We start from the raw sequence: 15,957 nt of genomic DNA on the forward strand, positions 1-15,957 counted from the left end.
CAGTAAGATTGTAATATATGATTGTAAAGCGCTTTGGGTGTGCAACAAAACACAATAAAAGCCCCATTCATCCGTCCGTCCGTCCATCCATCCGTCCATCCGTCCGTCCATCCATCCGTCCGTCCGTCCATCCATCCATCCATCCATCCATCCATCAATTCATTCACACATGTTTTGAAAAAGAAAAACGCGTGACGTCATTCGTTGGAACTCTTAACAGAGAAACCCGGACTTTTATTATATAACTCAGTGTTGCTTTGAACCGGATACGCGTCGCTCTCTGTCTCGCTGAGTTTGTTTATAACATCCACTCTAGAATCCACGTGGATTTAAGTAACTATTTTATTTCAATTCGTTTAACTTTAGACATATTTCGTTTAGTTTAACAAAGCAAATAAATGTCATCGCGTTGAGGTCTGAACTGAAGTCACAACGCGGAATAAATGTCACTTGGTTGATAATGTGATGTAAAGTATTCAAGGTTATTCTGTAATGTTGTTACTATATATAATTATATATTTATTGCATTGGAATGTGTGGATGGTTTTCTGCTCTTCAAATGTTGTTTGTTGATATTTATGTCGTGTATTGTGACACGCTGTGTCCTTCTAACGCAGTTTATACAACTATTCAAAAAGCATCCGTTCAAAATCATTAAAACACGGCGAAAGACTAAACTGATCAATGTGAACTCATTGGTACAAAAGTCGTATTTAAATTTCTTTCATTGTTAAATACAAGATGATCTCTGGATCATTTTCAGATCCTGAACTTGTCCATCAGATTCAGCTCAAACTGATTCAGAGATGATTATGTCATCAAGACAAAAGTGGGATACTTAAAGAACTAATGCATTCTCCAATCCGTGTTCATTAATTTAATATTTTAATGTCTAGAATCCTCTCCCACCTCAGAACAGTCAGCCTCTGTAATGCAAAAGGGACCGACCCAAAACTCATTTGTATTTTATTAACTACAGGGGAAACGTCTCATCTTGATATATTGTAATTGATATAAATGTTATGCTTCTACTCCCAACTGTTTCCAAGATGTTATCATTTATTATTAGCTGTCACAAATCCTTGAAAACTATTTACAAACTACTTTCCTTGAATTTATTTGATTGATTACTTTGTGTATTATTTACTATCCTACAACATGTTTCAGTGATGTCATGATCTGATGTGTCTTTTGTCTTTTAGACAGGCTGAGTATGTTACCGAGATACTGTAAGAATTTCTTACTGAGACTCGCTGGTGGGACCCTCGAGACCTGCACGTGTTTGAGCACCATCAGGAGACATTACAGCACCGGCCGGGCAGCAAAGAGTGAGAGGAGGGTGGTCATCACCGGCATTGGACTGGTCTCACCCCTCGGAACAGGGTGTGCTAAACCTTGGCAGCGTCTGATTGGTGGAGAGAGCGGTTTGGTTGCTCTGGATGCAGATGAATATAAAACAGTGCCTTGTAAAGTGGCAGCTCGTGTGCCAAGAGGAGAGAAAGATGGAGATTTTAGAGGGGACTTGTTTGTATCTAAAGGAGACATCCACAGTATGTCTCCGGCCACGGTTATGGCTTTAGGTGCCGCCCAGCTGGCCCTGGAGGATTGTGGGTGGTATCCCAGCAGTCCTGAGGAGCAGATCAGCACAGGTGTGGCGGTGGGCATGGGCATGGTGTCTCTGGAGGAGATCGCTCGAACAGCCGCTGCGTTCCAAACACGCGGCTACAGCAAGGTCAGTCCATTCTTCGTACCTCGCATCCTGGTCAACATGGCCGCCGGGCACATAAGTATCAGACACAAACTGAAGGGTCCCAATCACGCCGTTTCAACAGCGTGCACCACGGGGGCGCACGCCATTGGCGACGCTGCCCGCTTCATCACTCACGGCGATGCTGTGGTGATGCTCGCTGGGGGCACTGAGGCCTGCGTCAGCCCACTCTCTATAGCCGGCTTCTGTCGGGCTCGGGCTCTCAGCACCAACTGGAACCAGGAGCCCAGGCTGGCGTCACGTCCGTTTCATCCAGAGAGGGACGGTTTTGTTATGGGGGAGGGGGCAGCGGTGCTGGTTCTAGAGGAGTATGGGCATGCCCATCAGAGAGGTGCTCGGGTGTACGCTGAGGTGCTGGGCTATGGGCTCTCTGGAGATGCCAGTCACATCACGGCACCAACCGCAGACGGAGACGGAGCCTTTAGGTAAGATTATGTATTGTAAAACATATTATTGCTGACTGGTATCAGCTGTGCATTTCTTGACTTTTGTAAACTGGACATTTTTATTTTCTCGCAGGTGCATGTCTGCGGCCATTCGGGATGCTGGAATAGCCGCCTCAGACGTGACGTACATCAACGCTCATGCTACTTCCACACCACTGGGAGATGCCGCTGAGAACGCGGCCATTAAAAGATTGTTTCAGCAGCATTCCCGCGCACTGTCTGTGTCCTCTACCAAAGGTGCCACCGGTCATCTACTGGGAGCCGCAGGTGCGCTGGAGGTAGCGTTCACAGCGCTGGCTTGTTACCATGGCACCCTGCCTCCGACCCTGAATCTGGACCGGACAGCACCGGAGTTTGACTTGAATTATGTCCCCTGCACAGCACAGTCCTGGGACCCCAGCGCCCGCAGGATCGCTTTAACTAACTCATTTGGGTTCGGAGGAACAAACGCCTCACTGTGTCTCGCAGGTGTTCAAGATTGTATGTGATCTTTGCATGATTCACTTATAAAATAATCACAGAAGGCTCGGTGAATATCAAGACCACATGACTGATCTTATCATGTTGTATATATGTATTCATAAGTTGTCATGGTTATTTTAATGATATATTGTGTCAAATGTCTTCTGTTTGATTAAATAACGAGTGAAGAATGCTGCTTATGGTTCATTCAGTGGAAAAGGAACACGGAGTGCATTGTGAGATACATTTTTGCGGTAGAACTGTAGTAAAAACTCCTTTTACTATAATAAATCCAGTGTTAATTTGGGATTTTTTTTAAATCTGTTTAAATTATTTGTATTTATTATATCAATAATATGTTAAAATATAAGTGTTTGCATTAGATTCTTTAACAGCTGCAGTGGTGCACACGTACGACACTCCGTCACCATAGGAACATCGGTGTCAACATTAAAGGGGCCGATGCGACAACCTGGTCACGTCACGTTTCCTAGCAACTCCAAAATAAACTTCAGAAAGTCTCATCGCGCACCGCCGGGATAAATCAACACGTTATAAAGCAGCTTTTCATTTAAACGACATAAAATACAACAACACGATATTAATAGCGGAACCAGAGTTAGAGAGTCGCGCGAGCCGGCCGGAAGAGTTTCAGGCGGAATAAACCGTGTATGCGCGAGCTAAATCGCTCTAAATATGTTCAAAAACACATTTCAGAGCGGATTTCTGTCTATTCTTTACAGTATCGGCAGTAAACCCCTGCAGATCTGGGATAAGAAGGTGAGCAGGATTATAATGGCGTGTTGGTTTGCGTGAGCTAGCTCAACTGTAGCTAATATAATGAATGACATCATTTAGATGTATTATGTTTACGCATCATCTGTGTACACGTGTGTTTAACAGCATTCAGTGTAGTTGTCAAACGACGTGGATAATAAGGCATTTAATATAAGTTCCTTGGTAGTTTGGAGGAGAAGATATAATCGTTATAATTGTTAGTGTTTCTGTGCACTAAAATGCATTTATTATATTTTGACCATGATAGTACATTTGATTGGCATAGAGTTATCTTTATATTCATCATATATTACAGTAGTATTATATTACCATATCATCACTGTACCATATTTAGGAATATTTGCTTAGTGTATTGCACGAATGTGAGTCAGCAGAGCATGTTTTTTAATGTAAATATATTGTTTACATATACTTGGTTTGATTTTTGTTCTTATTGTAATGTGTGTTCTTCATTGGATTGGATTGTCTATATATTCACATGTTCCTGCAGGTCAGAAATGGGCACATTAAACGAATAACAGACAATGACATCCAGTCTTTGGTACTTGAAGTGGAGGGAACTAATGTGAGGTAAGCGTGTGTGTGTGTGTGTGTGTGTGTGTGTTAATCCATGTCACATTGTCATGAGTAAAGCTGAAGTGTGTGTGTCTCATATCCACAGTACCACCTACATCACATGTCCAGCAGACCCAAAGAAGACCCTCGGCATTAAACTTCCCTTCCTCGTAATGATCATTAAAAATCTCAAGAAGTATTTCACATTCGAAGTTCAGGTATAAATCATGTTGTGACGTTCAAATATCCAAACATTTCACTATAATTTCTGAGCTGTATTCCAGAATGTGTGATGCTGGTTTCAGGTTCTGGATGACAAGAACGTCAGACGACGGTTCCGGGCGAGTAATTATCAGAGTACGACACGTGTAAAGCCTTTCATCTGCACGATGCCCATGAGACTCGATGATGGTTGGAATCAAATCCAGTTCAACCTGTCTGATTTCACACGGCGAGCGTACGGGACCAATTACATCGAGACGCTGCGAGTGCAGGTGAGCCGGAGATGAGATGCAAAGCCGCATTTGGACGTTCATGTTTTGTCACACAACTGAAATGGCAGTTTTAGTGAATAGCATTGTGCGTTAATAATGGTGTTCCTGCAGATCCATGCGAACTGTCGCATCAGAAGAGTTTATTTCTCTGACCGGCTGTACTCGGAAGACGAGCTGCCTGCTGAATTTAAACTCTATTTACCAGTACAAAACAAATCAAAGGTGAATTCTTGTTACAAGATAGTGATGATGTCTATTTTGCATGTCCATTCAAATTAGTGCTGGTTTAAATGGTTGATGGTGTAAAGGTTTGAAATTAATCTTGTTCATCTCTCCACAGCAGTGACAGTGTTGACTGGATTTCATCATCTCCTTCCTTTATTTCTTCTGCACACATTAATATCAGACAGATTTCTAGTGGGCCACTGTGTTTATTTTTTTAAGTGTTATTTTGAAGCTGTGTGGATCTAGTTTGTCTGCTAATAAATATTGTATATGCACAAACTGAACTCTGATCTGTCCGTCTGAGTGTTTTAAAAGTAGATTAGGTACATTTTGTTTTCTCGACAGGTCCACGCGCTCTACACACAATTGTCTTCGGTTCAGATTTTCATACAAAGTCATTTTATTTTCAATGATGTAATGTTGTCTTATAATTCATATCTGAGGTCTTTATTCAAGATTTTTTATATATTTGGGGGAAATGAGGTGGGAATGGTACTTTCAAAACCAAGATATATTACGGTGCCTTGAAAGATTTATTAAACTTGAACGAGCTGCCAAAACATTCAGTGCTTAAGTTAGAATGTAGCACTGTATCTAGTTACAAACATTGGCTTTTTTTATTAGGAAATAGCTGCTGGTTGTTTGATTTAAAATATTTTGAAATTAATGCAAAAAACAGAACATCTCATAAAAAACAAATCCTTGATCAAAACCAGCCACATTGAAATTAAAAATATATTTCTATTATTATTTGAACTCAATGCACATTTAGGTTAAAACAATGTTTCTGACAGCACATACAGTACGTTGTGTTCATTTCATGAGTCTCCATCAAAACCCTTTGAGAGATTTCATATATTTACACACAATCAGCAAAGAAAATACAGCTGTAAGCTGCGATAATGGGCAAAACTGTTCTGAAACCGGTTTGATCCCATGAATCACAAAAGCAAACACTTGTGAACAGTTTGGCACATCAGAAATCTGCTCATAATTTAAACTCTTATCTTGATTATTATATGCAAAATGTCAATTACTAATACAAAATGTTGCCGACAAAAAGATCAACAAGGCTGCTATTGCCCGGTTTCACAGACAAGTCTTAGGACTAGCGCCAGACTAAAATGAAAGTTTGAGCTGTCTTAACTGAAAATAAATTGCCCCTATTATATCTTTAAATATGTAACTGCGTCTGTTTTGTCTCAAGATGCACACCAGTAATGTTTTTATCAAAGGCGTTTTAATGTAAGCGACTTAATTATACAAATTTAACTAAAGCATAGTCCTCGCTTAAACTAAGCCTAGTCTATAAAACCCAGCCGATACATCAAATGAGCATCATAAACCATATATTACAATTAAAATGGCACATAAATATAATTTGGCTCAAACAAGGTCACATACAATCTCCGCTAATTATAATAGACAACAAGCATTCAAATCAACATGAAGGCGATTACATTCTTGACATGAACCCTGTTAAAAAGACTGACAAACTTCATGCATTTATGAATAAAGTGCAAAATTTACAGGTTTGAACACATGGAGTAATTAAGAGGGCATGTAAAACTCCATCACATCATTGGCTCAAACAGCAGTGAGAAGACATGATGTTATGATGCTTTGGCTCGGCAGTGTGCACATGATAAAACAAGTCTGCTCGCTTTGCTTCATATGTCATCGCAGAGAATTGGAAAAGTTTGAAAAGTATATCCTTGTAAAAATATATTCAACATCTGCAGTTATTTCAGAAAACATCATACTGTGTCGCTCTGTGACGCGGCCGCAGAATTCAGGATGTAATAGTCGTGGACATACATCAGGATTGCAACGGGCTGACCAATGATCAGAGACATCCAGACGGCGGCGTTGCCATAGTTTCCTCGCAAGAACCGGCCCACAAAATAAGCCAACGGAATCTGAAAGATGCAACAGAACGTATGATGAGAAAACATTCGTTCATATTGAGCAATATCACATATATGAGCCTGACCTGTGACATCATTCCCAAAAACGCCCACAGCCGAAACATCTTCAATGGCACGCTCACCAAATACTGCCAGAAATAAAACAACCCAGCATCACTTCTACTGACCATACAGAAAAACATGGTACTGCACTGGATAAATGATTGTGTTGAAATAAAACCTCGTGGAAAAACGCTGAGAGGAAGAAGACGGCGATCTGAGCTGGTAACTTTTTCACACCTCTCATCAACATGGGCTTATAAAAGTGTCTGAGGACGAAAAAGAGAGAAACGACTCTAAACATTATACAGTGACACATAAATTATAATATCACATTGATATTTGTTGTAATATATAAATGCAAAGCTATTGCAGACCAACGCTACTGTAATGTCTCTCTCACCGTAAACACCACTTGTGTACGGGAATGTTCCAGTTCGACCAAAAATAAGGGACAGTTTCAGAGTTCCTGAAAATACAAAACAAAGTCAACAAAAAGAAGTTAAACGTGTGACGTATTTCTGAGGGAAACTGAATTTCAAGGGAGAAAACAAATGCAGATGTAAATAAAAATGTGTATTTATCCATCTGAAATAAAAAAGATAATGGAGGCGTCTTCAATTGCAGTCAGTGCAGTCAGCAGAAATTTGAGGATGTTTAAAATCTAGAATGTTTGATGGTTGTAAAGTTGTTAATAAAATGTGACGCTGGATTGAGTTAGAGAAACGCACCACCAGTCTCTGTAAAACTCTCTGTCCCCAAACTGAAGAAGCTCAGCCACGAAGTTCATACAGGAGTGAAAAAACCAATAGAAGAAGATGAGCCAGATCAAATGATTGGGTACCTGTAAAGGCAGAGGGGAGGAGCTTGTGCGGTTTAGACACTCTGAGGAGGAGGAGCTACAGATATGTCAATCATCGATCATACTAACGAAAGAGTTCGACTAGATATCATAAATTCAGCTGTGTGTGGTTCAAATGTATAAATATGTATTTTATATTTATCATACAGTTCGTAGATTTTCACTAAGACAGTACATGCCGGGGCCAAGCATTTCACTTTGTAACAACAGTAGTCATAGCAACAACATTCACAGTAACAGCATCCCTAGCAACAGCAGCGTCTATCCGTACTTACAGCGAGTTTCAGCAGACGCTCCACCATTCTGGAGAAATCCATGTCCTGCCAGAACAGACTCAAAAAGATCAACACAAATAGTCTTATAGATACAAACTCACAATGTGTTTAGATCAAAGTGTGTGTTCTCGTGTTCTTTTGAGATAAAGAGATTTTACCTGAAAGGGTTTCATGGAGTTTTGAATGGTCGGAACCATCCACTGTTAAAAGAAACAGAAAGTCTTAAAGTTTAAAGAGTCTCATAAGCAAGAAACTGAAAGCTTTTAAATAAATGACGGACCTGCTGTATCAATCCAACCATTAACTGGATCAAAAACAGCTGCAACAGAGAAACAGTTGTTGTGTTAACCGTGATGTAGAACTCATGAGCTCATGTGTTGATCTCTGATGTCATCTCACCATCTCAAACAGCCGACGCAGTAAAAAGCGCTTTCTTATCCGCCGAGAGCGCGGGAAGTTCAGCTCGTAGCAGAGAGTCGGAGCAAAAAGAAAATAAAACAAATCTGTGAAAAAAGAACACAAAATAAATATATGATCATAGCCGTGTGTGATTAATAAAGTCAGAATCACGGCGGCTGACGGATGACAGAGGGAGTAAATTGACATGAGCTAATTTCTTACATAATGCAGAAGACATTAACAACACAAATGAGCTGAAACGCATTTATAATTGAAGCTCATTAAGGCATCGGTCTGAAAGTCTTGAAACAGACGGGCTGACCTCTGTGTGTCAGGTTACCCGGGTACGACACGTGTGTGTTTCCAGTGTTTCCATTGGCTCTGTGCACCGACGGGCCTACAGGACAAAAACGCACAGAACAGATTCAAACATGATGGCAAACAACAGCTTTACACGCATAACTACAGACAGAGTCTGAATAAAGTCATGTGTTGTTGTACGTCAGTTCTCCAGGAGGTGTCAGTATAGCTGCGTCACTCCACACGCTCACAGAAAATCCACACGCTCTCCATTCAACAGAAAATCATCATTTCATCTGCCGACACAGTACAGTATATATGTTCCTGCATCCAAACAACATGTCTTACAGGAGTGTGAGCGAGACAGCGTCCGAGCTTTGGCTTGTCTCGTCTCTCTGCACCATTTGTTGACGTCCCTGTAAGAGTACAGCTTCAGAAAGAGAATGGTGTAGACACTCAACGCCAAGACGCCCCCCACTGCAAGACAAACATTACATACACAATAACACAACCATGAATTCACACAGTTGCTAGCAGGATGGTCAAATCTCCTTCGGTTTTATATATTTGATATATTTTGATGAAAAGAAAATAACAGGAACATGTCGATTCTCTGAAAAACGTTGCTAGAGTAACGGTTCCTATATGTTAAAACATTCCCGTGTAGAAGATGCTTGTGATACCTGGGGTCACAGAGGTCAGGGTGAGAACTGTGGCTGCTGGGAAACATAAAATCACGGTGAGATTGACGCAGTGAAGGAAGGTTCCGGTGCTCTCCGAGATGGTGCCCTGCATTACAGCATCAGATAAATAAACGACATTACTTTCTTACAGGCTTATTATAAAAGATCCATTAAACAAAACCAAAAGAATTGATGTTCCAGCATTATACAACTGAAACCTGTATTTGAATTAAAATTCTACGTTTAAGATTATAAGTCATTATTTGGGGGCCACAAAGTGATGCACTCAAAACGAAAAAGTTTGAGAACAACTCAGAATCATATCCAAAACATACATACTTTACATTGCATTGCTGTTATTTGTAAACAAAATGATGCTTAGTGTTCTTTGACATCTTTGATTCTGGGCTGAAACACAACTCATGTTCCTTTCAGTATGTGAATATGTTCTTAAACTCTTCAGCTGTCGTACATGGAGTTATTTCCCAGCATGCAACTCACCATAGACATCCGTCTCTCGATGTAAAGAGCTGCCATTATAAACACGATAGAAACTGCAACGACAAGATCAGACTCATCACATTAAATATGTGTTATAGACGTGAATGTTTAAGGTGAATTATAATGCATGACAGGAATCGTAAACACGTTGTGAAATGATGACTTAAGCTTAAAATACTTTGTAATGGTTTACGTCTCTGCACAATATGACTTGAACATGTGATTGAACAGAAGTCTTTGGTACCAATGATCAGGCACAGAGCAGGCCAGCTGTAGGGGTCCTTCAGGAAGAGTGAGACCACCTGGATGGGGTCCACCAGAATGCCATACCTGAAGAGAAAACACACACACACGTCTACAATCCAGACACCTGTTATAGTTTATATATGTCTTATCGAGATATTTACACTGGATCATTAACAGAGATGAATCACAGAGTATAAATCAAACAATCAAAACTAAGGATGCTGATGTTCTGCTTACTTTATAAGGTTCTCCAGGAAAAGACGTGCGTTGGTCAAAACCTGTGAAGAGAGATGAATGTGTTTGTAGAAAGAACGGCATTGAGATTTCATGCATGTTCTCTTCTAAAGGCAATTCAATCTCAAATGTCTTTTCATTGTAAGACTGGACGTTTCTTGTGTTTTCACAAGCGTTTCACAAAAATGTTCTTTGTCTTTTGATCAATTTGATTGATCAAAGTCCACAGCACTGATAAACACATGCTCATAAATACATGACCTCTAAACACAGCTGTCTGAACACCCCGTATTCTACAGAATTAAAGACAGTGTTTGTGTGACTGGATTCGTGATGTACACTCTTCAGTGTTCTTTTCACGTTATTCCTACATTACTTTCGCCAAGAGTCTATTGATAATCAACTTGTTCCTAATGTTTCACTACTTAAACTTGACGCTTAATTCATAGTGATTTCATGCAAAACAAAGAAGATTCTTAGTGAAACAAAAGTCCTAAAATCACCTTTTAGTTTTGAGTTTAGATGATTTATGACATACAGAGAGATTCTAAAGTCCATTCGATTCGCCCTGCAGAGGAAACGCTGGTAAACTCGACACTGACCTCAATGAACCATGACACATTTATTGATTTTACTCATAGATCAATGCTTCCCTTTATGCAGCTCGAAGGCTTTACAACACACAAACCCTATTACAAAACGTAGTGAGCAACAATGATGTTTACTGCATACAGTGTCTAAAGCCCCGTTCACACCGCCAGCGACAAAGCCAGGCGATGTTATTCATTTCAATGGAGAGCCGGCGACACGAGCAACAGTGACCGTTGTTGACAGGAAGTTACCGTTTGCTCAACTTTATGCAAATGATCAGCGACTTTCGGGAGCGACTACCAATAGGAGTAAAGCAGCGGAGCTCATGTCATCCATCTCTTTTCAGTTACTGCAGGGTTTGGTTATAAATGTTATTAGAGCAACCAAAGCTAAGAACGCATTCTAACCAACTCGTAGCAAGAGACTAGCGACACATGCAGATTAATGCCCCATTCACACCACCAGCGACAAAGCCAGACGATGTCATTCATTTCAATGGAGAGCCGGTGACTTCCAGCAACACAGTTGGCGACTGGTGACTGTTGGTGACAGGAAGTGTGTGTATCTAGAGACAGAGTTGAGATAACTAGAGTTGCAAGATACTAGAGACACACAGTGACCGGCGGTCTCAACACACAGTTATTAGGCCCAGAAAGTGTAAGAAACTACTGTTTATAATCGCAATATGCAATTTCAATGGTAAAAATGTCTACACTGATTGGTGGATCTCATTCCTCATGGGCTGTGAAGTTCTTCTACAGAATGTATACTCTAAGGAAAAGCTCACCTTTCCTGAAAGAGTTGTTAAACATATATAGATGAAAGAGTTTTTAAAGCTAGCGTTGACTTTCCTAAAGCAAAATCTCTCACAAGCAGCCGGCTTCCCACTTGACTTTCACAATTATCCATTAATAAATTCAAAGCACTCTAGGATATTTCATGGCAACGTGGTAAAAGAAAAAACCTCAGAGGACGTCAATGTGATCAGGATTCAAAGGCAGGATTAATCTTGCTTTTAAAAACTCTGATTCGCTTTCCACGGCTTTGAAGAGGCTGCTCGGCTTCTCTGCGGTTCAGGGTGAAATAGATGTTTATTTTTAGAGGACGTGTGACATTGCTGAGCGTTCACTGAAGTAATCCTCTGAAACGTTGAACGTTTTATTAACTGTACTGAAGACAATCTCTGATAGCTGTGACACACCGAAGGACAGTTTGACATTTGAGTGGCACATCATCAGAAGTCGGAGGGAGATTTGACCTTGTAGCCTTAATTTATACAAACCAACCGCATATGAAACGTGAATATCATGAACACTATTTATAGAGAGCGTGTGGATCAAGTACACAAGGGTATTAAACTGAGCAAAGTTAACAAACATTAGTACAATACACCCAGTGAGAAGGGGATTGTGCGGTCAATTTTATTGGGGTGTTGGGGGAGTGGATGTCCCATAGCCAACCTTAAACAACAATTATAAATGATGTTTACTTTATAAATATTATGATTAGAACTATAAGATTTATTGAACAAAATTTAAGCTATCCAAATGAAATAGATGCAATCTTTTGGAACAAAGTCTCTTGATGAAGAAGGAAAAGATTGTTATAACAAATCAAAAGTGTTTTCTATTTGAATGATTTTTAATAATGTAATGATGACTTTTGAGCATCATTGTTCCGCAGTGTGCCGTCTCACATTCATTTAAATGAGGTTTTTGACCAGTAAATGTGTATGTTTCGTTCATCCGTACAATAATCACATCAGAGAAACCTCGTTCACAACAGAGACTAGGTGGCAATATAATGTTTGACTGACAGCTTGATGATCCAATGAAGCTTCAAGGTTTAGTCACAAGCTCTTTTAAACAGTTTTCATTGCTTAAACATTCCCAAAACCCACAGACACATGTAAAGTCTGAACAATATTATGATTTATACGATTTTGTTGCAGTAAAAATATAGTACCATGTTTGGAAAAGAATTATTTTTGTATTTGTATGATGGTGTGCTATTACAATAGCCCTAAAAACGGACTTAAATTTAAGCAAATTCACATTCTTATTTCTCATTCCTCAGAGATTTTAGCGTCTGGTTTAAACTGAACGGTTAAATACAGAATGTGAAGCTTCAGAAGCTCTTTGCTTTATTCTGCGTTTGTGTAAATACAGTACATCTAGTCTTGTGATTTTATGAGACTGAAGCCAAGAGTAAAGGTCAAAGTCTTGCTCAACACAATCCCGCTGGAAACACGTCGATGATAAAGGGCAGACGAGGTCTTCACAACCATTTGAGTCGCCGCTCACACGGGCTGAATATTTCACTGCGCTCATCATTCATGGAAAGAAAACTGTGGTCCTGGATTGCGAGAGGACAAACAGGTGGAAAGACTCCAAACCTCAAGCAGGTCAAAGGGGAAGATAAAATAACAGGTGTGACCGGACCGGAGTAAACACAGGTTCGAGGCCAACGGCGTGTCAGCGCTCAGGCAAACAGAGATGAGAGTTTGATATAACTCAAAGCTACAATGACAGTACACTCTGCAGAGAGATGAGGAATATACTTCCATTCAATGATGATAATGATTATTGACTCACCAGCATGACCAGACACCAGTTGAGGATTCCTCTGTAGTTACTGTAACCGCTGTCAGAGCTGAGCAGAGACTCCTGAAGAGTGTGACAGCTGAAGACACACAAACAATCAATCAAACACTATTGACAATTCAATCCCATCAGCCACATCATTCAAGAAAACACCTGACAGGAACGTGCTAACTTTTGCCAAAAAAAATCCTGATAAATACAACTGTAAACACAAGATCGTACGTTGATGATGATGAGACACATTATGATACAGATGGAAAAACAGCTACACATGCACTGGCTGTTGAGCCACTTTAGATCACGTCAGAAATTCACATGACATCTTTTACAAAAAAGATGACACTTGCGCATTTCTCAAGCAAAACATTTCACAAAATGTGTAGGTTTACTAAATAAAGACATCAGAAGTTAGCAAGTTCGTTCTATTCAATTGAATTTCTATAGCGCTCTTTACAACGACGAGCATTGTTTCAAAGCAGATTGAAGAGAAGAAAGGTTTTTTAAAAGGGAGATCATTTCCTTTATTAGTTAATAAGTTAATGCGATGAACTACACGTGGATCCAGTAAAACATCACCTGGACATAAAAGAGACTGGCTAATGAACGTGAAGAAATTTGTGCATTTGTCTGCAGACGTCATCTAATGCAATGACATGCTTAGTGTGATGAACGTCTTACTGAGGTCGCTGTAATAACACTAACACTGAGATGATCATGAGAGATCTGAAGATTGAAGACTGAAGATTGACTCATACTGCTGATGAAACGCTGCCGCAACCGGGAACCCAGTTTAGGGCGAAGAGCACGATTGCAAAAAACTCACAAAACGGTATAATACCCACAATCCTGTGCTGAATTTCAGGCCATTTATATGTGAGAATGCATACAGGTCTGACAACATTCAGGGAACGTTTGTGAGACTGTTACATTAGATCAACACACTCGAAACCCAAAGAAAGAACGATCTGATAAAAGTCCAATGCAGAGGAAAATGCATAGATTGCAATAATATTACTGTTTTGAAGATTCCCCACATTACACTATATTGTTTTATGACGCATATAGCAATATCATATCATATCAAAATGCCCTTTACGAGTCTCTTATCATTTGAGAACCTCATTGTATTACAGTCCATGTGCGCAGTGAATGATTATAACAATGCAAACTCAGTTTAATGTAAGTGTCCAGTCTGGAAAGATCAACCAGTCCAAACCAAGTCTTTCCCTTCTGTCCTCTGTTTAGGAGGATTCGTGCGTTTTGTGCTGAAAGCTGTTGTTAATGCAGCTTTCATGGGTTAAATAATGAGGCATAATAAGGAAATCTATAGCATTATCAAGGTGATTTTTAGAGGAAGTATAAAAGTGAGTTCTCATCGAGTTCACACAGGTGTCCTACAGAGAAACCACAGGTGTCTGAACAGTACATCTATTGCTTCATCATTTCAAACTAGCCTATTACACTCATTCGATCGCATAATTGAATAAATATGTCATTTAAACACTCTATTCCTTATATTCCAAAGATAAAGAATAAAGGTGTGATGATCATACAGCAATACACCTATATGTCTATGTTTATATATTTGTTAGACTGCACGAGCATCTTTCTCTCTGATATGTTCTATAGACCCATATGTTAATGTATGTCAGCTCATCCTCCCGATCTGTCATGTACATACAGGGACATTTCCTTCATGCATCATATGGGAAGATGTTGAAATAAACACAACATTATTTACCGGAGTCTGTCAGTACTGGCATGATTGTCGTGTTTGTGTTTTGTCGCCGGTGACCCGTGCCTCTTCTCCTCCTGCGCCTGCCTGGTGCGCGTCTCCGCTGCGCCGCCGCGCTCCGCTCGAGTCCCCGCCGCTTCTCCGGAGATCGTGGTTCTGCGTCCGCGCTTCACCGGCCCTCTCTCGCTTCTGTCGCCCATTTTGGCAATTATACGAATGACGACCGACACATCGTTATTCTCATGTCGTCGCCGTTTCAGCGGTGTATCACATCAACGCATTGAATCCAATACGTAAAGCCAGCCGAGCTGCGCACACGTTGCGCAATGATTGTTGTGGTTTGCACCCTGAACATTCCTCATAAAGGCTTACAGTGATTATATTGTTTTACAGTCATCTGTAATGATTTGCCAATAGTGTTAAACACTTAAGTCCATTGGACAAATTTGCTTTGATCCTTTGATAATTGACTTAGGAGACAACTGGCCCATGTGCGTTTCAGCATGTCTACTTAACCTAAGTATAAATTGTTAACTTTAAATAACTGATAAACACGAGAGCTTAAATTCAACTGGATGGAACAAACTCATCTCATTTATTTTAGCAAAGGCTACTCAGACAGACAAAACGTTTCTAGAATGTAATCATATTTATTTAGATATTTTAATTTAATTCGTTATTATTTTCATGGCAAAATGTACGTGTGTCGCATCTGCTAAAGGATTACATTTAATGCTTTAATTATAATAATTTAATGTTTACCAAAGCAATCTGCACGAGTGTAATAATGGCTGAAGCTTGAAACACTCTTAT

General features: G+C 40.0%; 3 protein-coding genes across 6 annotated transcripts; 2 read left to right on the forward strand and 1 right to left on the reverse strand.

The window, feature by feature from the left end:
* Positions 1 to 83: 83 nt before the first annotated feature.
* Positions 84 to 3,199, forward strand: oxsm (3-oxoacyl-ACP synthase, mitochondrial). Of its 4 annotated transcripts, none has more exons than XM_079484487.1 (3): positions 84 to 333; positions 1,203 to 2,193; positions 2,288 to 3,199. In XM_079484487.1, exons 2-3 carry the CDS (start codon positions 1,214 to 1,216, stop codon positions 2,700 to 2,702), a joined length of 1,395 nt encoding a protein of 464 aa, XP_079340613.1. In that variant the 5' UTR covers positions 84 to 333; positions 1,203 to 1,213; the 3' UTR covers positions 2,703 to 3,199. The 4 variants fall into 4 exon arrangements, with proteins under 4 accessions (XP_079340613.1, XP_079340614.1, XP_079340615.1 ...); XM_079484488.1 differs by having other exon boundaries at positions 244 to 481; positions 2,288 to 3,037; XM_079484489.1 differs by having other exon boundaries at positions 244 to 467; positions 2,288 to 2,992.
* Positions 3,112 to 5,030, forward strand: cfap20 (cilia and flagella associated protein 20). Its single transcript, XM_079484490.1, has 6 exons — positions 3,112 to 3,456; positions 3,965 to 4,044; positions 4,136 to 4,247; positions 4,335 to 4,523; positions 4,635 to 4,745; positions 4,864 to 5,030. The coding sequence occupies exons 1-6, from the start codon at positions 3,373 to 3,375 to the stop codon at positions 4,867 to 4,869; spliced, it is 582 nt and encodes a 193-aa protein (XP_079340616.1). The 5' UTR covers positions 3,112 to 3,372; the 3' UTR covers positions 4,870 to 5,030.
* Positions 5,031 to 5,126: 96 nt separating this feature from the next.
* Positions 5,127 to 15,930, reverse strand: dgat1a (diacylglycerol O-acyltransferase 1a). Its single transcript, XM_079484445.1, has 17 exons — positions 15,151 to 15,930; positions 13,401 to 13,488; positions 10,219 to 10,259; positions 9,980 to 10,065; positions 9,736 to 9,788; positions 9,235 to 9,340; positions 8,900 to 9,028; positions 8,574 to 8,648; positions 8,252 to 8,355; positions 8,133 to 8,171; positions 8,011 to 8,052; positions 7,853 to 7,897; positions 7,447 to 7,559; positions 7,119 to 7,184; positions 6,897 to 6,984; positions 6,742 to 6,804; positions 5,127 to 6,667 (listed from the first exon to the last, which is right to left on the reverse strand). Exons 1-17 carry the CDS (start codon positions 15,342 to 15,344, stop codon positions 6,506 to 6,508), a joined length of 1,494 nt encoding a protein of 497 aa, XP_079340571.1. The 5' UTR covers positions 15,345 to 15,930; the 3' UTR covers positions 5,127 to 6,505.
* Positions 15,931 to 15,957: the final 27 nt, after the last annotated feature.

Source organism: Barbatula barbatula, assembly GCF_947034865.1.
Source record: "Barbatula barbatula genome assembly, chromosome: 21".
In the NCBI taxonomy this organism is placed as follows: Eukaryota; Metazoa; Chordata; class Actinopteri; order Cypriniformes; family Nemacheilidae; genus Barbatula; species Barbatula barbatula.

Excerpts from the sequence above, each read along its gene's own strand:
- oxsm (XM_079484486.1), top strand. Across the intron at positions 2,194-2,287 it reads GACGGAGACGGAGCCTTTAG|GTGCATGTCTGCGGCCATTC; the intron begins GTAAGATTATGT and ends ATTTTCTCGCAG.
- cfap20 (XM_079484490.1), top strand. The coding sequence starts at position 3,373 with ATGTTCAAAAACACATTTCAGAGCGGATTTCTGTCTATTCTTTACAGT. Across the intron at positions 3,457-3,964 it reads TGCAGATCTGGGATAAGAAG|GTCAGAAATGGGCACATTAA; the intron begins GTGAGCAGGATT and ends ATGTTCCTGCAG. Across the intron at positions 4,524-4,634 it reads TCGAGACGCTGCGAGTGCAG|ATCCATGCGAACTGTCGCAT; the intron begins GTGAGCCGGAGA and ends GTGTTCCTGCAG.
- dgat1a (XM_079484445.1), bottom strand. The coding sequence starts at position 15,344 with ATGGGCGACAGAAGCGAGAGAGGGCCGGTGAAGCGCGGACGCAGAACC. Across the intron at positions 7,898-8,010 it reads ACTCCATGAAACCCTTTCAG|GACATGGATTTCTCCAGAAT; the intron begins GTAAAATCTCTT and ends CTGTTCTGGCAG. Across the intron at positions 7,185-7,446 it reads GAGTTTTACAGAGACTGGTG|GAACTCTGAAACTGTCCCTT; the intron begins GTGCGTTTCTCT and ends TTGTATTTTCAG.